Below are 23,698 nucleotides of genomic sequence, written 5' to 3' on the forward strand. Positions count from 1 at the left end.
CCAGGTCCTGTCTTGCCTCAGCCATTGTCATCACTTTGCCAGTCCCATTTAAACACCCCACCCCGTCCCATATTCTGGATTACTTGGAAGTGAAGCACAGGCATTTTCACTTCTCTCACAAACACGTAGGTGTCTAATCGACGAGGACATCTTCACATGCCCTCAGTGCTCTTGTCACACCTGACAAAACACGGATTCTCTCCACTGTGTGAGCCACAAGGACAGACTTGGCTTGCTGTGTAGAGCCAAGTAGTGGACTGGCTTCTCCCACCACACAAGGGGTTCAGGGCTTGTGGTAAGACTCATGGCCTGTGGGAAGGAGGTGGGCAGGTTTGCAAAAAGTCCACACCCTGTAGAGGGCTGGAGCTTCCTCCTCCCTAAAGGTGACCCTTAGCTAAGAGGGGTGAGAGAGGGGTACCCAGGATGCATGGGCTTGTGGACACTGCATTGTTCGAGCTGGAGAATGTGCCCCAGGGTTCCCCACCCCACAGGTGTTTGTGTGTGTGAAGGTGTGTATGTCTGAGTGTGTGTGGGAGTATGAATATGCGAGTGTATGAGTGCGTGACTGTGTGTATGAGTGTGTCTGTGAGTGTGAATGTGCATGTGAGACTGAGTGTATGTGTGATAGGCGTGTCTGTATGTGCAAGTGTGTATGATGAGTATGTCTGTGTGTGAGTATACATATGTGCATGTGTTTGTGTGACTGTAATGAGTGTGTCTGTGTATGATAAGTGTGTCTGCATGTGCAAGTATATGTGTGTGAGTATGTGTGACTGTGATGAGTGTGTGTGAGTGTGTCTAAGTGTGTGTGGCAGGGGCAGCATAGGGCCTCTAACATCTCTGAATAAATGGGGGAGGGGGTTGTTTAGAAGGCCTTTGACCCAAGAACAGGCTGTTCCTGGCTCTAGCCAGAGCTCTGGGGAACAGAGAGAGGCCTGACTGCAGGGGCGGTGAGCCTTCCCCAGCCCCTGTCCCTCTTTGTTTCAGCCCCTCCTGTCCCTTCTCCCCTCCCAGGCCCTGGGGAACTGGGGTCAGGGTATCTGGCAGTAGAGGTGGCTGACTCCGCAGCCCATCATGAGACCCAGCTCTGATCCAGAGCACTGGGCTGGCCCCCAAAATGCCATAACATGTTGCTGAAGGCCTGCACAGGCTCCTCGAAATCCTCTCGGAGTCTTGTTGGGATCAAAACAGCACAGAGTTTGGAGGCTGGAGGGTGCAGCAGAGGGTCCCATTGGTCAGTCTTGGGCACCAGGGCCCTCCTGGGCCTTAGTTTCTCCACCTGTCATATTGGCATATTGTTCCCTGCCCTAGCTCCTATGAGGACTGTCAAAAGAACACAGGAGAGACTTGGGCCTGTGGGTGGGACCCAGCACAGAAGGCCAATGACCACCTGGGCCCAGCCTCAGTGTGTGAGGCTGCAGGGTGGGTGGGCAGGGATGTAGCCACCATGGAATGTGTGTTGGGTGCAGGAGCTGCCCAGCATCCACCTCAGCTGGCTGGTGTGTCCTGATTGCCCTGGATTACAGATAAAGGCACGGAGTAGGGCACAGAGCCTCCATGTCACACGTTCCGAGAAGGGGTGGTGCTAGGAGCCTTGTCTGGGTCACAGGAGGGACCCTGAGCTCCAGCTGTTCTGGAGCTGAGGTGGGGAGGAGGGGTGGTTGAGCCCTGCGTCCTCTTTCCCCCAAGGCTTGGGACACTGCCTTGGTCTTCCTCCCTTGTGTCTGGAGCAAGTGCCAACAAAGCTCCTTATACCAAGGACTTTGTGAATTGGAGCTTCCTGTCCCTCAGACCACCTCAGCCCCTGGAGCTTTCACTCCTTGCCTCACCTTTGCAAATCTGGGTGCAGGTGTTGCCTGGGGCTCAGCCCCAGGTCTGCCTCTGAAGCACTGTACTGAGAGTGAGAACTCAGGGTTCAAATCCTGCCTCTGCTACCTGCTCCCTGGGTGACCTCCGTGAGCCCTCCCTCATTGGGGACCTCAACTTCAGCCCAGACAGAAATATGGGTATGGGTGTCAGTTTAGAAGGAAGGCAGGGGTGGGCTCAGAGCTGGGCCATCCTCTCTGAGTCCCCTGACACCTCTTTCTGCAGCAGACTCTATTCCCTCTCAGCCCTCAGCAGCTGGCAGCCTCTGGACATGGACATTAAGTCCAACCGGAAATCCTTCCTGTCCAGGGGAATTACTGGTTTCCACAGCTCTGGGAGATGTCGAAAGACAGACTATGTTTACCTTGGGTTTGTTTTCTTTCCATGGAGAACAAAACAAATACACAGGCGCATGCACACTAACACACAAGGGCAGATAACCGAGCGTGCACCCGGGGCCTCAGCTGCAGCACACGGTGGGTGCTCAGTGAGTGCCTGCTGGGGGCACAAATGGATGCAGGGGTGCCGGGGTGGAGGCTGGCTCCACACACAACAGCCCCTCCCGCCCCCCGACTTCCTGTGTGACCTCTGACAAGGAGTTTCTGCCTGAGCCACAAACAATGGGAGCAAGAGATCCACAGCCCTTGGGTCCTCCTGGTGCCACGCCATGCCCTGGGCCTCGTGTTCACTGAGCCATCTCATCTGCATGTTAACCCCGCAGAAGCTGGGGCTCAGGGAGGCAAGGATCTGCTCAACCTCACACAGCCAGGGGGGGGAGGAAGCCCCTTTGGGGGTCAGGGGCGCTCTGAGACAAACCCAGCTCTGTGTCCCTCAGGTCTGCCTGGGGAAGGCAGCCTCCTCCCTGGGCCGCTGGCAGAGTGTCTGCTGGGCAGCAAGCACTCACAGGTGGTCTCTCCTCCATCCACTCTGGGCAGGGTCTCCTCCCCATTCACCAGCTTGACCAGTGGACATCCACCTGTGTTCAGACTGAACCGGACCCTGCTGCCTCTTCACACACCCTGAGGGACGGCACCAGAGGTGAATTCTCTCTTTATGCCAGTAATCAGGAAAGGGCTTGGTGGCTTCCAGGGATTTGCTGTGCACCCCGCATAAGACAAGGGTCCTGCTTCTGGCGTAAGGGGTCTCTGTCCCTGCCTGTCCCTCTCCCCTCCCCCATCCATGGTCCCTGATCCCAAGGACTCACATCTGGTTTTCTCTGCTTTGTCTCAGAGGCTGCTTGCTGTCCAGAGCTGGCCCACAGACATATGGTGCACATGTATGCTATTCAAACATTTAGTAAACTAGTTGCCAAAATTAAAAAATTGGAACATTTTACATAAGAACCTGGCTTTCCAAGCCCTCCCAAGCCCCGCCACACACACATACTCAGGCAGTGTATTCTGAGCAGTAATTGGCTGGATTCCAGAATGTGATACCCTTGCAGCAGGGCTGGAGCCCCCCGCCCCCAGCCTCCTCACTGATGTCACTATCACCGCCACAGGACCACAAGGGACCATTGCAAAGTCCAGTGCTTCTCAACCTTGCACATGGGACTAATCTGGGGGCTTTAAGAACCTGAGGACACACCCAGGCTGACAGTGTAAGCATCTCGGGTGTCACCGAGGCTCCCACAGGTGATTCTGGTGAGCAGCAAGGTTGAGAAGGAGCAGAGTACCTATACTGGGCTGAAGGGCTCCCGTGCAGGTCTCTTTGCTGAGGCTCCCTAGCCCTGCAAGTCATGTCTTCCTGTCTGTGGCCCTCAGTGAGACCCACCACGTGACAGCCCAGGCCCATTCTCGGCTTGCTCAGAAGAGGGACCCTCTGCTCCATTGCCTGGAGACTTGCCAGGAGGCCCTGGACACTTCGCTTTGTTGACTGTGTGATGCCCAAACCCCAGCCTTGGTCAGAGGGCCAAGTGTAAGCAGGGGCGGCAAGGCCCAGGGCTTCCAGCTCCGAGGAAGATTCACTCCTATATATGGTCACCCCGGGAGTCCCATCGCTGAGCTAACATGTGACCTAATGTGCTGACAATCTCGCCCAGTCTGGGGCCCAACTTGGGGAAGGCTGTCACCCTGCAGAGAGTGCGCACTTGGGGCACAGGGACTACAAAAAGGCAAATTAACGATGTGGAAGCAGGGCAAGGACAGATTGACCTAGGCCCAGGAGAGCAGACGGGCACCCCAAGTCCCTCCCTTCCCGGTCAGCCCCACGGATCTGTGTGAGTGTCCAGCCTCACACTGATGCTCTGTGTAAACAAGGAAAGCCATGAGCCTCTCTTGCTTTTAAAGTTCTTTTAATACAGCACGAAAAGACTATATGTCTATAGGCAAGCTGTATACAGATTCTCCAGGAATAAGGCACACAACGGAATGCCATCCCGAGGGCGACACTTTGGAGAGGTCAGGAGCCTTTCCATGCACCCTCCAAGCTGGGCCCACGGGTTGTTTGTCTCTTTAGCTGGACGCACACATATTAACAGATATAGCATGGACAGGTCACCCCACAGGAGTGGAGGAGGTCAAACGGTGAGGTTGGCAGCAGACAGCAACCAGCCTGCTGCCACCAGCCCCCGGGGAACACCTCCCCCCCACACACACTTCAGGGTTAGTTGTTGTACTGGGCTACAATGTAGTGATGTTGGGTTAAACAGTCATTCAGGACAGATTCAAGTCCATAGATGCTGGAGGGCAGGTGAGGACTCTGGTTGACAAATCCAAATCCAAATTCAAAGAGCCTGTGGCCCCGAGGCATGGCTCAGATGGCAGATGCAGAGGGATGCGAAGACCTCCATTCCTCTTTCCCTCCTTGGGCCCTGCTGACAGGCCCCCACACCAGGTCAAGGAGGCCATCCTTGGAGCTGGCTGGCCACAGAGGGGCTAATCACAGGCCCCTTCTTTCCCTGGCCCACCACCTTGCCCCCTGCAAAACTAATAACCATAATAAGATAAGAAGAAAGTGAGAGAAAGTGGATTACAATGCTGTGTTTGTTATGATCCTCAGCTGAAGAGGCTCAGAGGGGTCACCATTCCCTTTTCACTATGTATTCAATAATAGCTTCCTGTAGAAAGGCAACACTTTCCAAATACACATGTGTATAAATACAGGACAGAAACATATTAATAAGTCTAAGTACTTGAATAATATGCTAACTACTTAATATTGATATTCTCATCCAAGGAAAAAACAACACAGAATAACAATATGGCTTAAAGAATTGCGAAGGTTTTTTTTTTTTCCTCATCAGAATTATGTACCAACTTCATATAATATTCTATGTAGACAATATTTCCTTCTTAATGTAGTTCAGTTGCATACTTTTTACAGACCAAAGTATAGTAAAAAAAAAAAATCAAACCAAAAAAAAAACCCCAAAAGAGAAAAGTTCTCACCATAAATATTTTCTTGTAGCTCAAGAAGGTTTGCAAAATACTTCCAGAAATTTTTATTTGATATTCTATTGTCCTCCCGAAAGCTCTGAAGTTTTGAAAATGCCTCTTTTTGTTTTTTTAATCTCAAAAATCAAACAATTATATTTTTCTTTTTCTTTTTCTTTTTTTTTTTTTTTTAAAAAAAGGCCTTCAAATATATACAGACAAAAGTCATTGTGAAGATTTTTCGGGCGAAGGTAACAAATTCAGTGTTGTGAGAGTAATTGACAACCATGCAGAAATTTTAACATCCATGATTTTTTTTCAAAATACACAAATAGTATTTTTCTTTAAAAAAAGGAATTCTGTGTCAAGTATAACTCAAAATAAATACAAACTCACAAGTAGAACTACTGAATACTTCATACGGGGTAAACACTGCTATCTCCCAGCTAGACCACCGGTCTGCTAACTGCAGGCGATTGTCCCTTTCAACACGACTAACACCACACACTTTCTTGCCTCCTGGGCTCCCAGGCCCTCTGAACACTTAGTTCTCATAGCAATCAGCCTGGACATCAGTGGCTTTTGCTGACCACAGAGCGCTCCCAAATTCAGCCAGAATAGTACAGGAATGGGGAGTACAGAGGGGCTGCCTCGGGCAGAGGGCCCAGCCCCCATGGCGGCCAGCTCTGCACAGATGGCAGGGGCAATGGCTGCCAGCTGGACACGCCCACTGAAAAGGTCACTGTGGGGCAATAGCCCATCTCCTGTTGGCCTGTGGAGGGCCCTGGCCTCTCACAGCCTGAGTCTGGGTTCTCTGTAGGGTCCGGGCTTCCGCCACCATCACAGCACCACTGGCAAGTCCTGGGCGTGCTGGGGCCAACGCTCCACAGCGGGGCCAGGTCTCTGGAAGGGTTGGGGCCTCATCCTGGCAGCTGAGCCAAGTACACTGCCCACCGCTGAGCACAGTATCTTGAGCCATGCCCTAAGGTGACTGACAGTAACAGCTTCTCCTCCAGGACAGAGTGCCTTCAGCCAGGGCGACTCCTGCTCACCTTGACACCGTGGAGAAGGCAGGGAACAGCTGGCCTAGGACTCCTCAGTGGCATTCCCAGTGGGTAGAGAGGGCACTCACGGTCAGTGGCCAGGCATTGCTACTGCGGGCAGAGGAGGCAGCTCTCGGGCTCAGGCTGGGGTCAATACCTTCTTTCCAAGTGCCCAGAGCGCATGAGCCCCTGAAATCTACACTGCAGCCCCCTGGCTTCCAGAACACTCACTCCATCTTTTTGACTCACTCCCTGGACCCCTGGTTAACACTTTACTGTAACTCCTCAGTTGTACAAACATTTTCATTTGAAAACAAAAGGCAACTGGGCACCGGGTGGGTGTCCTTGAGCCATGGTAAACACTGAATTTCAGGCCCATTTCATGGTCTGATTTTTTTTCCACAGAGGCATAATATCGGGGCAAAATCAAGTGACTCAGTCCTGACAACCAGTTTTCTCCCTGTCCCTGGGAGAAAGGAAGAATGGTGTGAAAAGAAAACTAAGGCTTCTCACTGGGAAGATGGAAGAGGAGAATGCGATCCCTCCCACCTGCCAGGACAGTGCCTCCCTGACCAATGTGAGAGTCGAGAGGCCTCCCTGCTACCCTTGGGAGGTAGGAAATCACAGTCTCCGGTTTACAGAGGAGAGGTTATGCAGCTTGTCTAGGGGTTGCCCTGTGTGAGGTGGAGGGGAGGTCCCCCTTCACTTTTGCAGGGGTGGGAGATGAGAGGCACAGCCGGCACTGCAGGGAGGACAAGGGGAGACTGGCTCCCTCAGCCTGACTTAAATGACCCACTGATGGGTGACAGCGTGGAGTACAGGACCTAGTGAAACGCTCCAGATTAAGCCCTGTGCTCCAGGAGAGGGTGCCCGGCCAGGCTGAATTCCAGACGAGACTTGAAACAGGCCTCTCTGCTCTCCAGTGTCACTCTCTTGCTTAAGTAGTGGGGAAACCAAGGCCCAGAGAAGACAAGTCCTTCCCAAGTCCCACAGCTTGTCAGTGGCAGGGCCAGCATTTGAACCCAGGACTCTGGTCCAACAGGCCCGTGTCCTTCCTGCCAGAGTGGCTCCCACAATGGGCCCAAAAACTCAATCAGGGACGGAGCATGGGTGGGAGGTGAAGGAGAAGGGAAGGGAATGGGGCTGACAAGATCCAAACTGGTGGGGAAAGTGTGTGGAGGTGAGTGGGGGGAGGAACTGCCACTGCCTCCCCTTGCCCAACCTCTGGGTCTACAAGGGGGGACACAGAACCTGGGTGCAACACCAGTGATGTCAGAGGCGATCAGGTTTAGGGCTCAAAGTGGGTCGGGCAGAGACGCCCACTCCCAGCAGCTGCTCAGACAGGTGTCAGCTCACCATGACCGCTGACTTAAACAGGACAGGAAAACAGGGCTTTCTGAGAGTGACTTTGTACACGGGAAAAGTTAGAAGGTTCTGGGAGAAGACGGCCTGGCTGGTCTTGGGGAAATAATCCCCTACAGGCTTTGGGATTCACAGTCAATTTAGTGCACTTGTGGCCAATACAAGGCTGCTCAGCCCAAAGGGAGTCTTAGAGGGGGAGGGCCTGCAGGGGACCCCAAGGGCTTTGTGGGATCAGTGCCTCAACCTCTGCTCACCCGAGTCCTTCTACACAGACGCCAGGCCCACCGGGAGAGTCTCAGAGACCCAGTCTTTGGTGGGGCAGCTATGGCTACGCCAGTAACACTGTTTGTCAACATTGTCAACACACATGAAGACAAGAACCTAGGACCCTCCCTGCCAGACCCGCATGCCTGTGAGGATGCCCCCACGCACATGGGGACATGCAGCAACACGGATGAACATGGGGAGGTGGTGTCTTCTCTGGCTGGCAGGAGGGTGGCAGGTGTGGAGGACGGGCTGGTCATTGCACTCGGCGGCAGTAGTAGCCCAGCACTTTGCACTTCTCGCACAGGTGCTGGGGGTGCTCCTTGCTCTGGTCGGACACGTCCAGGCCATCGGGCTTCTCCAGGGGTCTCTGCAGAGAGGAAGGAGGAAGAGGGCTCAAGGTGGGGACAGGAGGGGGCAACAAGAAAGACAGAAACACGGAGTGAAGCAGGAAGAGTTACAGAGAGAGAGAAGGAGAGAGAGGGAGGTTGGAGAGAGAGAGGGGGCAAGACAGACACACAGGGAGGGCCCAGAGAGTGTATACTGTGTCACAGAGGTTGTTTCCCAAGGCACCAGGGCCTTTCCCGCCTCTCACTGTCCCTGGAGGCACAGGCTGAGGCCTCTCACTGTCCTTGGGTTGGAGCCAGGGCTGTGGGGGGGAGTCCTATCCCCACAGCCTGGGTCTGGATGCCACTTAGCCATTCCCCAGTACTCTATGAGCAGCCACCACCTACAGCTCACAAAAGCCCAGGGTAGAGACAGACAGGAGCACAGACTTATCCAGATAAGGAAACCAAGGCCCAGAGCAAAGAAGACCCAAGACCACACCTCCTGACCCACAGGACGCAGTACTCCTTCCCTGGCTACGGTTACTCCCATGCCTGTTTGTGTGGCCTCAGGACTCAAGGAGAGTTTAACCTGGACGTGGTCACAGCTCTTTAGGCTCAGGGTAAGTGTGCCCTCAGTTCTGTGAGGGGCTAGCAGCTGGTACTCTGAATGCTCCACTTGTCAGGGCCAGGCACAGCACCTGCTGTGTTTGGTGAGTAGCTACATGAGCAAAACCTCACTGTTACCTAACAGAAAACTGAGGCCCAGAGTAAGGAGGTTACTTGCCAGACCTATGCTGCTGCTCACTCACTGTGTGACCTCAGGGAGCCTCAGTTTCCACATCTGTAAGGCAGGCAACCATCACAACGTGTCTACAGAGCGCTAGAGGATTTGGAGGTCTAGGAAATTATAAACTGTTAGGCATGTTTCTGTTGTAAAGGGAACTTCCCTGCTCCTTCTTTTTTCCTCCCTGGCTCTCAAAAGCCAGCAAAGCCTTGTCTCCTTAGAAAATGTAGGGGTGCTACTAGGCACATGTCCTGAGGTAGTTAGCATGGCCCCAACCCAGAAGCCCTGCCTGTAGAAGGGTCCCCTGCAGGGACTTGGGGGACTCAGAGGAAGCTGGTCTGGGCCAGCAGGGAGCCACATGCCAAGGAAAGGGGGCAGGAGCTACAAGCTGGTGGTGGGCAGGAAGTCTCAGTGCCAGTGACCATGACCCCGGATGGCCCTAGAAGGACCCTCATGGGGAGCACTATCCCCTGACTAAACTGCAAGCTGCTCCAAAGTTGAATAGTGGCTTTTCTGCCCAATGACATAGTGCCTGGCCCAAGGCAACACTCAGAGGGAGCAGTGTGGGCATGCAGAGGCAGAGGGCTCTGGGACATGAGTGCAGCAGGGACTGTGTGGCAAGGTTGTGACCCAGGAGGCATAAAGCCCATCCCTGTGCTTCCAGGCCTAAAATCACACAGGGACAGACTAGAAAAAGGACAGGAGCCATAGCCTTGCCTCAAGGGGCTTGCAGATAACCGGCTTTCCTGGCCAAAGGAAAGATGACAGTTTGGCTCCCTATCAGACCTGGGCTGGAACACCAGTTCTGTGACCCACGAGTTGTGTGACCTTGGGCAAGCCACCTGACCTCTGACCCTCCATTTCCCTTTCTCTGAAAGGGGATATTGATAACGATTTTCTCATGAGATTGCTGTTCCAACTCAATGAAGATCAGGAATAGAATGAGATAGCATATAAATGGTATTCATGTTGTTGTTGTTGATGATGATGATGATGATGATGATGATGAATGGGAGGAGACACCAGCTGGTATAGAGTCAATAAAAGCTGAAGCCAGGATTCCCTGCTGGAAGGCCTAGGAAGGTCATATCCCCTGCCCTCCCAGACATCTCAGTGGACACCTACAACATCTAAGAGCATGGCCTACAAGCCCTGAGGCTAGGGAGCTCCCTGCAGGCCTGCTGAGCTCACTGGCTCAACTCACTGCCTGAGCTGTAAGAAGAGCTTCCCAATCTTGAACTGAGACCTGGGTGCCTGTACCCCCGTCCTACTGATCCCAGCCACACAGGGGTCACACAGAAGCCTCCCCTCCACTGAAAGCAAACCCAGCCTGCTTTCCACTCTCCTCCCACCTCTTCATGCTGGCCAGGGCTCCTTCTCTGAACCAGTCTTCCAGGTGGGGCCAGAGTGGCCAGAGTAAGCAGGCCTGACACCCCATTGCTCCCCATGGTTTATACTTTGCAAACTGCTGCCACATAAATCATAGCACCTAACCTCACCTTCCTGAGAGGGATATATTACTATCTGCCTTACAGATGAGGAAACTGAGACTCTAAGACATTAAAGGTCTTACCCAGGGGGCTGCAGCTTCACTTATCTGCTGAGGTCTGGTGGGCAAGAACTTTCTCCCCCAGAACCTCAACTTGTTCCTCTGTAACCTAGGTGGAAGGCTAATAACATTTGCTGTACATGTGATAGAAAAAGAACTAAATGGGATGACTCTCTTAAAATACTTTATTACCATAAAGAACTCTGCAAGACTTAATCATTGCTGTGTGGCATTTAGCAAGTCACTTAACCTCTCTATGCCTCAATTTTCTCCTCTGTAAAACTGGGCTAATACCTAGTTGACAGAGTTGTTGTGAAGAGTAAATAAGCTAATATATGCAAAGTTGTTAAGACAGTGCCTGGCACATAAAAAGCAAAGTATTGGATAGAATTAATATCATATATTATTACTGTTAGTGTTATGTAGGGCTGGGAGCACGCTGGGAGCAGGGGAACCAGCTGAGTGCCTGTGGACCCGCCCCTGCAATATCCTCTCCATCCCTTTTGGCTGTGACCCTATCAATGCCTCTCCTCCTCCCGCTCCCATGGGCCCTGCCTCAGCCCTGCCTGCTCCTGGACGAAGGAGCTGGGGGAGGCTGTCAAGATGACTCCCCTCCATGGAGGGAAAACAAGCAGCAGCTGGGATTGATCACCCCAGGCCAAACCCCACCCCTGCAGTGAGGCAAAGCCCTGTAGTGTTTTCTTCCATGGGGGGCAGGGCCTGCGGGGGGTGGGGCACTCAGCTGGAGCCTGACAGAAAACAGATGTGGCAGGGAAGGAAGGAGAGGGGAAGAGGAGGGTTCTCAGGAGATGGCTGCCCCAGAGGTCAGAGCTCAGGGGGCAGGAGAAATAAAGCAGACCCTCCTCTCAGCTCTTCAAAAGCTCCTGACACCATCCTCTCATCCCTCTGCCCAGTTTGCTGCCTCCCTGAGGGAGAAGACCCCTGTGAAAGGAGACGGGGGAAGGTGGGGGTCAGGGTGATGGGAACTCTGGGTCCTAGGTGCCCTTTTTGCTGGCTGGCTGAATGACCTTGTTCAAGTTCTGTGTCCTGTCTGGGCCTCAGTCTCCCTACTACACACAGTAAGTGCTCAACAAACAAGGGCTGAATGACTGGGGTGGGGTGAGGAGGGGGACAGTGCCACATGCTCTTGGAAGATCTTCCTAGACTGGGCCTGGGAGAATCTCATCCTGAGTATGGAGATGAGGGAAGAGTGGTCAGGGAGGCTGTGCTCGGACTGAGGGGTGATGGTGTAAGTCAGGAATGGGCCTGGCATTGAGGAAAAGGTGCTAAGGCAATATAGGGTCAGGGGCCCAGGAGGCTGGAGCCACTGCGGGAATTTGGGTCCCACTAGCCTTGGGTTCTTGGGCCATGCCTCTCTGCTTAGGTCAAAGAGGGTATGAAAGTCACAAGGACTAAGCCTTCCAGACCCCCAGCACAGACCCAAGCACCTGTCCATCTGAGCCCCTGCAGGAACTGGGCCATTCTGGGTCCCCCTCATCCCCACCCAGGCCACTCCTCTGCCCCCTCCAGCCCCAAACTTGATCCCTGTCATGATTCCCAGCTTCTCTACTAACCTTGGGTAAGTTGCTTGCACTCCTTGCCTCAGTTTCCTCCTCTGTAAAATGGGGAAGTAATAGAACTGACCTCATGGGGCGGCTGAGAGGACGAAGGTATAAAGTACTCAGGGGAGTGCCTAGCCACCGCTCACTGCTGTCATAATTTTCGTTGCTGTCTTCTCTTATCACTGAAATCTACCTGCGACCCCTCCTCTTCTCTCCTGCACCGGAAACCTGGGACTTTGGTTCAGCACGTGGGTCCCATTTGTGGGAGGCCGAGCTGGGATACCAACTGGGCCTGTGTGCCTCAGGGCCAGGATCGTGCCAGTGTCTCCAAACAGGGGCAAGTTCCACTCAGAGGCACACTTCCACCTGGGGGCCCTGGGGAGGTGGCATGGATCCTCAGCACTGTGCTCTGCCTCCCTGTGAAACAGGGGTGAACTGAACACCTGTGGAGAGCACACCTGGAGGGTGGGCAGGGCTTGGCGAATGGTACCTGGAGGGTGGCCACGCTTGAGATTTGTGCCAGGACTTCTCTGAATGCCAGTTGCTAACCTGTCTGACTGAATTCTGTTTGGGTGGAGAGGAAGCTCCCGGAACACCTAGCAGCCCCCCCCCCCCCGCCCCGGCTTTATGTTCCTTCAGTGCCTGCACAGGCCTAGAGAGAGCTCTCAAGGAAGGCTCCAGGGAGGAGAAGAATGAACCCTTTGAACGGTACCAGCCACGCCCAAGGGCTGAGGAGAGCAGAGTTCAATGTGAAGGGAGAGCATGCTGACCATCAGACATGGTGGGCTGGTATTTTTGGACTGAGGTTCCAGACCTTTTCAGGAATCACTAGGAAAACTCCAGGAACCGGGACGCAGTCTCCTTTAGATGGCCCACCCCAGGCTCATCCCAGGACACTGTGGTCCCAAAACACTGTGTGCATGTCATGTGCCCCGTGCCCACCCATCCGTCAGGTCATCAGGCCTGTCTTGGCGCTCCAGGGCCTTGGCCTCTCCCTCATTGCCATTAGGATGCGGGCCTGACCCTCGTCCACTGGGCCCGCAGTCACTTTCATGTCTGTCTGCCTGTGTGTGACAGTGTGGGTGATGGGAACCATGAAAGTCTTCAGGGGTAGGAGAGGGGGGTCTGCAATGACAGGAGGTGGAGGCCAGCACGAGAGTCATGAAATCACAGAACCTTTTAACCATGAGAACCCTCTCCTCACTCTTCTAGTAGGATAGAGACCAAAGTCTCTGCCATGAGACTCTGGCCTCCAACCAGCCCCATGCTGGCCTGAACTCCATGCTCTTGCCTCATCCCTCAATTCCTCCCATGCTCTGTGCATGCCCTGTCCCCCACTTCACACATGTTGTTCCTTCCCCAGCAGTGCCCCCTCTCTGCCACTCCCACCCAGCCTCCTTAGTCCATGACCCTCTACTCCCCATCAGAGTGCAGCCTGACGCCACTGTCTCAGGAGAGCCTTCCCCGAGTGCTCCCAGTGCCACCTCCCCACCCTTGGCTTCCCCTTCCCTTAGGCCTCCTCCACCCCTGCTGCTGCCACTTTTCCTGTGACTCAGCTTACACAGGGAAGACTCGCCCAGCCCGGCTTCTTGGTGCCCTGACTACCTCATCAACAGTGACCTCCTCTCCTATCAGCCCCTGGACTGGGTCATCTTCAGAAACTCCTCTCTGTCCAGCTCACTGGCTCCTTGACCTCCACCCAGTCCCTGCCCCACCTCTCCATCAGGGCCCTTTTGGCTCCCCTTCCTGCCACGTGGGCTAACACCCCAGGACCATACATTATCACATTTGTCCAGATATGCCCAACTCTTTGACCTTCCTCCCTCTGAAACACTCCCCCCACCCGCAAACCTCTGCCCTGTACATAGCACCATTCACCATCTCTTGCCCATTCTGCCCAGTGGGCTAGAGAGAGTCACAGGACTGGGCTGATGGCTGTGGCTACAGTTGTGAGTATGCTGCTTGGCAGTCCAGCAGGTTTCTCTGGTAGGCCCACTCCTCGAGCCCACCACACTCCTCACCCTCTTCTCAGCTGAAAACCTCATGTCCCATTTCACTGAGAAAACAGAAGCCTTGGAAGTGACGTTCCTTATCCTCGCACCATCAAACCATCAATCTTCCTTATTACCCCCACCCCCTCCATCCCTCCCATAGCAAGATAAGGCATACTCTTGCCCCTGCATCTTCAGCCTATTGCTCTCCTCTGGATCCATCTCATTTGCCTGAGATATGCTCCAGGCTCTCCATCTCTGGAACAGCCACCCCAATGCCACCTTCCCAACTCCAGCTACTGTCCCATTTGTCTGCTTCTCTCCATGATCAAACCCCCTCAAGAGGGTGGACCAAGAAGTTACTCCCTCTGCAGGCTGGCCCAGGAAGCCTCTCCCTTGATGGCCCCGTGGCCTCGACCCTGCTAGCAGGTCTGCTGTCAGCTGTCATCCCCACTCTGCCTGTGCCTGACCAGCAGACCATCAGCTTTAGTGGGTCTCAAAACTCAGCTGTCGTTCAAGTTCCCACGTGAAAAGGATGACCCATGAAGCCTGAGGACCACCTCCTCGTGGCCAAATCTCAAGGGCACTTCTCCATGGTCATTATAACTGACATCTTAGCACCAACCACCACTTGTCCCCTGGAACAGTGCTCCCTCTGATCCCTAGGACTCCACATCCCCTGTTTCTCCTTCTGCTGGGTCCTTTTCCTGCACCTGACCCCCAAATACTGGGATCGCAGCATGTGGCCCGAGGAATCCATTCTCCACTCTCCACATCCTGTGGGAAATCTCACTCAGTCCTTAATACCTGTAGGTCAGTGATACCCAGTTATGTAGGAGCTGCCCTGGCTTCTCAGCTAAGCTCCAGAACGACACAGCCACAGGCCTTCTTGACATCTCAACTTGGATTTTTAGTAGCATCTCAAATGTGACATGTGCATCAGAGAACCCTTGTTATTATCTAGAACACCTATGTTCTACCCCGCCCCACCCCAGTCCAGGCCACTCACCTCAGTAATGACCACCTCTACCCACTCAGGTGCTCAAGCCCCAAGTGTAGCTGTTCTGGGTCCCTGCTCCTCCCGCAACTTCTACACCCAGTCCGGTGACACTTTGTGTTGAACCCAGATACAGAGCCACCTCCCTGATTCAGACCTCTTCCAGCTCACAAGGGATGTGGCCATGGCTTTCCCACTGGCTGCCCCATTTACAATCCCTTAGCATCCTCCCTCCGCCCCCCAAATTCATCTCTACACACAATCAGAGTAATTGTCTCAAAATGAAGCAGGGGGCATGTTGCTCAGGAGTTTCCTCCTGTGGCCCCCAAGGCTCCAGGAGTGCCATTCAGCTTCTGCTCCTTTGCTCCCCCTCCACTCTCCTGCTCCCTCACTGAGCTTCAGGCCTGGAGCCCCTCAAGTCCTTATGGCCTCAGGGTATCCACACCTGCTACCGCCTCCCTCTTCCTAGGGAAGCCACCCCTACTGTGAGCGGTCTAGCTTCCTTGGCCCTCCAGGTTCCCCCTTGCAGCCTGCAGTGAGTAGGTCCTCCCTGGGGCCAACTGCCTCAACCCTCCCCACCAGGCAGGCCCCTGGGCTCCTGGGCCCCTAGCCCTGTGCACAGTGCCCGGCACAGCAGCTGCCCTGTAGACAGGAGTCAACTGGGTGAATAAATGAACAAAACACACACTTTCTACAGCATCCCATCACCCTCACACCCCACTCTGTCTCCCAATAGCACCCAGTTCCTAACTTTCAAACTTCCCCAGGGTCTGCAGTCTTGGGGGCTTGGTACAGTTGCCTCTTTACCCTCCTCCCCTTCTCTCACTCCCATTTCAGATGAGACAAGAGAAGAAAGAGCTAATATGGAGGGACCTGGTCTCCTCCTTGTCATAAGAAGGAGGACTAAAGTCGCCCTCCCTGTTCCTTCAGGGAGCCACCGCCACACTGCTTCCCCGCCGGCCCGCCCGCCCTGCCAGCTCACCTGCTTGTGCGGGTACACGTTGATGTGGCACTTGATGCACTCCTGCCCCATGTTGGCCCAGGAGTTCCCACTCATCCATTTTCTCTTGCACTTGGGACACTTGTACTCGCCGAAGCAGCGCTTTTTGCCCTGGTATGGGGTCAGACCCTCGCCTTTGGGGCGTGCCTAGGGGACAGCAAGCAAACACAGGGTTTGGAATCCACCAGGCCCAAATGCTGCCCCCACGGGGTCCCCACAGTCTCCCTCTTCAGCTTTCACACCCTGTGTCCATGAGTGCAAGCACTCCGTCCCCAATCCAGAGAACACCAGGGTCACTGCAGAGCATGCGCAGGATCCAAGGCTAGAAGACAGAGAATAGAGGAGGTGGCAGGACAGGGGTTGCCCATCTTTTTCAGATTTAAGGGAGGAAAGTACTGGATGGTGACTAGGAATTACTTCTTTAACTCAGACCTTTAAAGAGGTGGCAGGTGGTGGCAGGAATCCGCACACAGGTGCTCGCTGGTCCACACTGGGTATGGTTTAAGTGGTTATTGAAGAGGCAACACAGCATCCTGGAGCCTGTGCGGTGTAGGTGGGTCTCGCCGCACCCTGTCCCAGCCACCCGCTCCCCACCTGGAGGCGATCCTGATTTCTTTTCTGTGCACCACCCTGAAGACACCCTCCACACTTACAAACATGCGCACACATGCTTTCTTGTCCCTCGCTCGTGTAGCAACATCATACTGGTTCTGCATCTTTCTTTTTTCTTTTTACTTAATAATGTATTTTGGACATATTATTGTAAGATAAATATAATAAAATATCCTGTTCCTACATCAGTAGAAGCAGAGCTCTTGTCTTCTGTTTAACAGTTGCAAGTCCCAGGGTGTGCCAGTCACTGCCACAGATCATCCAGGTGGGTTCCACTCTGCCACTGTTACAACACTCCAGGGGATAACTCTGAGTGTGTGTGTGTGTGTGTGTGTGTGTGTGTGTGCGTGTGAGAGAGAGAGAGAGAGAGAGAGAGAGAGAGAGAGAGAGAGAGAAAACATTGGTGGGACAAATTCCTAGAAATAAAGTCAGTATGCACAATTTTAATTTTAAAGGCAATGACAAATTGCCACTGCCCTCCCCCAGGGGCACCAACTTAACGTCCTGTCTCCTCACCAAGAGAGCTTTCATGGTCACCAGTCCAAGAGGCAGAAAACTCCCTCAGAGGAGCTTCAACTTGTATGTCTTCCATTATCAGCAAGAGAGATGTTCCCATGCATTTAAGAACCATTTGTACTTCCTTTATGAACTGTTAGCTCGAATCCTTTATAAAATTTTTCCCTGCTGGGGTTTGGTGTTTTTCTTGGTGATTTGTAACTGCACTTTATATATGAAAGAGACAAGCTTTCTCCTACATGGTGTTTTATTTATTTATTTGTTTAGACAGAGGGGAAGGGAGGGAGGAAGAGAGGGAGAGAGAGAAACATCAGTGTGGTGGTCTCTCGCGCACCCTCTACTGGGGACCTGGACTGCAACCCAGGCATGTGCCCTGACTGGGAATAGAACCATCTACCCTTTGGTTCGCAGGCTAGCACTCAGTCCACTAAGCCACACCAACCAGGGCCTCCTACATGGTGTTTTTAAATAGCTTTATTGAGATACGATTCTACAGTTGCTAATTTAAAGTATACAATTCAATGTGTTTTAGCATATTCACAGAGTTATATAACCATTACTACAATCTAATTTTAGAACATTTTTGTCACCCTCCCCCAAGAAATCCTGTGCCTATTAACAGTCACTCCCCACCCTGCCCCCACCTCCTCATCCCACCCAGGCCTGGGCAACCACTGGTCTGCTCTCTGACTCTCAAGATCTCCCTGTCCTAAATATCTCATATCAGTGTGGTCATACAGTAATTGTCCTTTTGTGGATGAATTCTTTTACTTAGTGTGATGTTTTTACGGTTCAGCCATATTGTAGCAGGTATCACTATTTCATTCATTTTTGTTGCTGAAACATATCCCATTGTATGGACATGCCATGTTTTATGTAAATTCACTCATCAGATGACAGAGATTTGTTTCTAATATTTGGCTATCATGAGTGATGTTAATGTGGACATTCATGTACAAGCTGCATAGTGTTTTATAAAGTCAATTTAGTTGCCCCAATATTTAAAAAATGGGAGATTTCACATAGAAACATGACCACATTGGTACAGAATTCTTATGGTGTCTATCAGCTGAGGTTGCAAAGTAGCCACCCCGTCAGACGGATGCCAGCTCTGTTCCGACCAGCTGCTCCCGGCAGTTTGTGTCACCTACATGGCACATGCAGGCTTTGAGTCCAAGACAGCCTGAAATGCAGGTCCTATATGGTGACCATTCAACTGTGGCCCCTAGACTGGCCTCAGCAGTATTCCCTAGGAGCTTGTTAGAAATGCAAAGTCGCAGGCCCCACCTTAGATCTGTGGACTCGGAATCTGCATTTTAACAACAGGCCTGGGGAATTCACATGCCATTAAGTTTAACAAACATCTATTTCCATAGTACTGTTTGCCTGGGTAACTGCCCATTTATGAAGTAAGGTTAAGAGCATGGACTCAGGATCCAAATCCTAGCTCTGTGATCTTGAGCAAGATACTTCACAAGGATAACAATAGGACTCCAAATAAGACCGTTGTCAGGATTAAATGAGATAATACATGCAAAACACTTGAAACAGTGCGCAAGTCACTCCACCTCCCTGTTCCTCGGAAACCCAGGACGAGGACAAAGGGCCCACCTCTCACAGCGGTTGGAAGGACGGGATGCAATCACGCACGTGAAAGTCTCAGCTCAGGGGCAGTACTCAGTCCCCATCCGTGACTTCAGTGTGGTTCTCTCCTGGGCCTTGCCCAGGGAGAGGGAGCAGATGCGTTCTAGCTGATGGGGAGGTTAGGACTGAGACCGATGGGTATATGTTGTAAGGAGAAAGTTCCAAGGTGGGAGGGAGGCCCAGGTAGAGGTAGGCTTGCTATCCTTGGGTTGCGGGGGACGTGGCAAGTGAGAAAGGAACAGCATTAGGTATGTTCAGCTTCTGGAATTCCAGGCAAGGACAGAGATAGAGAGAGCCGTGGAAACTGTAGACTCTGCTAGCAAAGAGAAGAGTGAAGAGAACAGACATTTATGAAGCACTTGTCCCAGTGTTGGTTTTGTGCTCAGGGCTCCATGTCCTGTCAGATCCCCATTCACCTCTTCCTATAACCCTGTGGGGCAGGGAATATCATCAATCCATTGACCAGATGGTAAAACTGAGGCCTGGGGAAGGAGTAGGGCTTGCCAAAGAGTTTCCAGACTGTGAGGAGCAAGAGGCTTGGCCCAGTGTGGTTTCCCACAAGGTTACACTTGGCTCACCTTTTCCATCAACCCCCAAGTGTGTCCCCATCATGAAGCTGAGGTCTGTGCTCAGGAGGAAAAATCCCCCAGGTCCCCAGGCCCTAAGCTGAGCCCAGCCCAGTGGCTTTGCCCTCCTGCAGGTCAGAGGAGAGTTGTGGCTAGCAGGCAGGGGTGATGGAGGCTAGGAGCCACTTCCTGGAAGGGCTCAGTCCCAACACTGTTTATGCTTACAGATCAGGGCAGGGCCAAAGAGAGCAGGAATTTTTGACAGAACAAAGGCTTCTCTACCCCCTACAGTGTCCCTCTGTCTCCTCCCAGAAAGGCACAGCCTCTTCTCATAAACTTTAGCATGAGACAGACGGTTACTGCCGAAGGCTCTGCAGGGGCCGCCACCCGCCTCAGTTGGGAAGGATGCCAGGCCCAACCAGCTTCTCTTGACCCAGGCCCCTGCCACATACTCCTCTGGGGAATCAGACCTGCCCAGAGCCTGGGCAAAGCTCACTGAGGTTCAGAAACCACCTCTAATAGCACAGATGGGCCCTCTGGGAACCAGAGAGCTAAGAGACTTGCTGAAGGATACACAGCAAATCGAGGACTGAGCAGGGAGGAGGGATCGGGTTCCCTGACCTCCAAAGCAGGGCTAGAATTGCCATGGAGGGCAGCCTGGGAAGTGGGAGGTGGCAGCTGTCGTGGGAGTAGGAAGGAGGCCCTGTGCCAAGGAGCAGTGAAAGCAGAGCTGGGTGAGGAAGGAGGAGGAGCCATCCAGGCGAGTAAGCATCTTGGGAAGAGATGCAGGTAATGCTGACACTATCTGACCACTTCTTCAGAGTTTTCTTTTCACCAACTCATGAGATTTATGGCCATTGGCCGTAAGGTGGTGAGCTCCCTGTCACTGGGGGTGTGTAAGCAGAAGCTAGGTAGTTAGTTGCTCACTAACTACCAAGGAGGTTGCCAAGGGGACTTATGCCCTGGTCAGGTAGTTGAACCAGGTAACCCTGAGGGCACTTCTAACTCTGTAGTCCTTCCAACTCTTGTTGCTGGTGAAAGCCAGATGGGCAGATATGGGGAAGCAGCACTCTCAGATGCTGCTGGAGGTAAGAGCTGAACAGGTATATTTCCTACTGTATTTCTATAGTGCGACTTGACAGTCAGCCTTCGAACTTAAAAAAAGAAAAAGAAAAAGGAAAAAAGTCCATTCTTTCTCCTCAGCAAATCTATTTCTGAGTGACCATCCTAAAAACGATCAGAGATGTGGACCAAAAGGCTGTCCAAGGACATTCATTATGGCACTGTTTTTGACAGTGAAAAATTGGAACAAGCCAAACATTCAACACTGATGCTCTGATTCCCTAAATGATGTTACACCCATTGAATGAATGACAACAGAGCCATTAAAATACTTATGAGGATTTTTTTAAGGGTTTGGGAAAATGCTATAAAGAAAGCAGGATAAGTGATCAAAAATATACTACTTCCAGAGCAAAACTGTAAAAAAGAAAAACTGTGCAAGAAAAGGGTTGGCAGGAAATCAGCCAGAAGTGTTCAGAGTTTGCCTCCAGGAGTCAGCCTGCTCTAATCTAATTAATGAACCGTCTTTAATGAGTAGGTAGGTGAGACTTCCTGGCTTGCAATGCTCTGCCTGTCCACGAGGGGGCGCCCTGCACTTTCCCAAAAGAGATGGAGGTTCTGTCCAAACTCCCCGGGTCCCCTCACCCTTTCCTCTTGCTGGTGTAGGAACTGAGGGCTGGGTGTAGGGCATTGATGACCTGGGGCTGCTGGTTCTGTTGGAACACGTTCGTGTCCAAAGAGCTGCCCTGCCCCCAGCCATGGAGTGGGCTTCCCACCTCCTGGATCCCATCTATTCCCTCGATTTTGAGGATAGCCACACCTGTCACAGGACAGCTAGAGCCTAGCTGGTCACTCTGCCCATTAATGTCCCTGCCATGCTTCCCACAGTCCCGGCAGGAGTGAATCACACTCTCCTCTTGGCCCCTTTTAGAGTGAGTCCCTTTTGCAGGGAGATGACACTATCCCCTTTGGTAGCTTGAGGCAGAGCAAGCACCCCAGGAACCCTGGGCTCAGGAGGTGGAGGCCCAGCAGGGCTGCTGAAGACCTGTGGCTACGCCCTGCACAGCATGGCTCCAGGCCAGCTCTACCCCGGGGTGCACAGAATCTGCTCTTAGGGTGCTGAGTCCCAGCTGTGCGACCCAGTGGCAGGTCTCATCCTAGAGCTGGCTGTACCACCTCTGCCTGCCCAGGGGAGCAGTCTATGCCTGGCCAAGCTCTGGCACAGACTAACAGACACATGAATTAGGTGTCTAGTCAGGGCCAGACCCTCTTTGAGTCACTTTATGAACCAGATAGCATTAGGCCCAGGTTTCAGATGAGAATACTGAGGCATGAAGAGGTTAAGTGTAGCCCAAAGCTACACTACCCACCAAGTGGGTTTGAACCCAGACCATCTGACTCAAGCCCACTCTCAATTGTCCTGTAATGTGCCAGGATCGCACAGAGACGAGGAACCTGCCCAGCCAGGATGATGAGAAACGGGAAACTCTAGGCTGGCCCCACAGTGGGTCCAGCTGAGAGGCACTGGCTGGAGCCAGAGGAGCAGGGGGAGAAAATAAGGAACAGATGGGCCCCTTGCTGGCTCACTGTCCTGCCTGCTCTGCCTGCTGTCCTGCAGCTGGGCCACTGAGGTGGTCCTGGCCATGAGGAAAGACAGGAAGAGCCTTGGGTCTCAGGAGTTTGTGATGCCCTCCGCACAGATGATGACATGAAGGCTAAGAGGCAGGGGGGTCTGGCCCACAGGCCCAGGACTCTTTGTGCAGCCTTGTTGGCCTCTCCTGTACAGTCCAAGAGGGTTTGGGGGACCTTTCTGGAGGCTAAGGGTTCTCCCCAGAGGAGGTAGTGCCCTGCTCTCTTTGGTGGGACAATTGGTCTTTTTGAACAACCTTTCTCGGCCCGCAGGGCCATTTTGCCCTCCCTGTTGTGTCTCCTCGGGGCTGGGCCAGTGGGGAGGCTACAGCCAGAGGCCCAGATTTGGGCCCTGGTTGCCCCACGCCTGTCTCAGAGCCTCAGTTTCTTCAGCGCCCAAGTGAGGGAGCTGCTGTGAAAGAGCTGGAATACTGACCTTTAGTAAGCATCTACTATGTGCCGCCCACTTCCCAATCTCCCACCCCGCAGCCCCTCCATTTGACAAGAGGATGAACTGATGCCAAGAGAAGCCAAGTGTCCCATGTAGGGCCCCACAGGTGTGGGGCCCAGACTTGAGTCCTATCTGCCGATTCAAAATCGACATTTCCCACCTGACGCACAGCCTCTCCATGAAATAGTTATGAGGAAATTAGGGAACAAACCTGCTCCTAGCACAGGACTCACTTCTGATGTCGACCCCGACCCCTGATCACCACCTCAATTATTCTTTTGTTCAATTAACAGTTATTGAGCACCCACTCTGCACAAGACTTTGTGGAATGTTCCAGAAATATGGAAATAAACAAGACAGACAAGGAATGCCCCGAGAGCCCAGGGCCTTCCACAGGGGCCAGCCCTCTGACCCTTTTGCCCAAGCCAGTCATGAACACCATTGGTCACGCACTCTCAGACCCAAGCCCGAGGCAGACTCCCATCTGCAGAAACACATGGATCCATATCCTCAGGCAGAGGTTGCTCTTCACCCAGTCCTGCCAGGTGACAGGTGTGGGGCCAATGCATGACACATAAAATGATCTCTAATCAGTGCAACAGCCCCATGAAATGAATATTCTTAACCCTAATGGCAGATGAGGAAACCGAGGCTTGAGATAGGGGCAGTGATTTGTTGAAGTCACAGAATTAGTAAGCAGCAGGGCCAGTTTCTGAGCTCAAGTCTGTCCAGTGCCAAAACCCATGCTTTTTCTTCTCATGTCCTCTGTGACACTGATTTAGGGAACTCCCATACACAAGTGCCCACAGACGTGGCCTCGGAAGACAGGCGGCAGGGCTGCCTCTGCCTCTGCAGCCTGGTCCAGGCAGCTGCAGACGCCAGCGAGGCCCAGAGGAAGCAGGCGATCAGAGGACAGGTGGGCTGGGCCTGGAGGCCTGCAGGCTGCTGGGAGAGAGGAAGGACGCTGCACGAGGCCCCCCTGGGTTTCCTCCGGAGCCTCAAGGGCCCCCTTGTCTGAGCACAGGCATCCTTGTTGCCTGCCCCCGGCCCCCTTCCCTCTTCTGGGTTCCTGCCGCAGCCCAGCATGGGCCCAGAAG

The 23,698-nt window shown here is 53.1% G+C and overlaps 1 protein-coding gene across 1 annotated transcript in view; it reads right to left on the bottom strand.

Annotated features, from left to right (window-relative positions):
* Positions 1–4,148: 4,148 nt before the first annotated feature.
* The window catches only part of ZCCHC24 (zinc finger CCHC-type containing 24), a 58,612-nt gene continuing 39,062 nt past the window's right edge, over positions 4,149–23,698 (bottom strand). The window contains exons 3-4 of the mRNA XM_024561385.4: positions 16,104–16,268; positions 4,149–8,279 (exon numbers count right to left, since the gene is read on the bottom strand). Of these exons, the coding sequence (XP_024417153.2) occupies positions 8,166–8,279; positions 16,104–16,268 (279 nt within the window). The 3' untranslated portion in view covers positions 4,149–8,165. The remainder of the gene's footprint in view (positions 8,280–16,103; positions 16,269–23,698) is intronic.

This window comes from Desmodus rotundus, chromosome 4, assembly GCF_022682495.2.
Source record: "Desmodus rotundus isolate HL8 chromosome 4, HLdesRot8A.1, whole genome shotgun sequence".
Taxonomy (NCBI): Eukaryota; Metazoa; Chordata; class Mammalia; order Chiroptera; family Phyllostomidae; genus Desmodus; species Desmodus rotundus.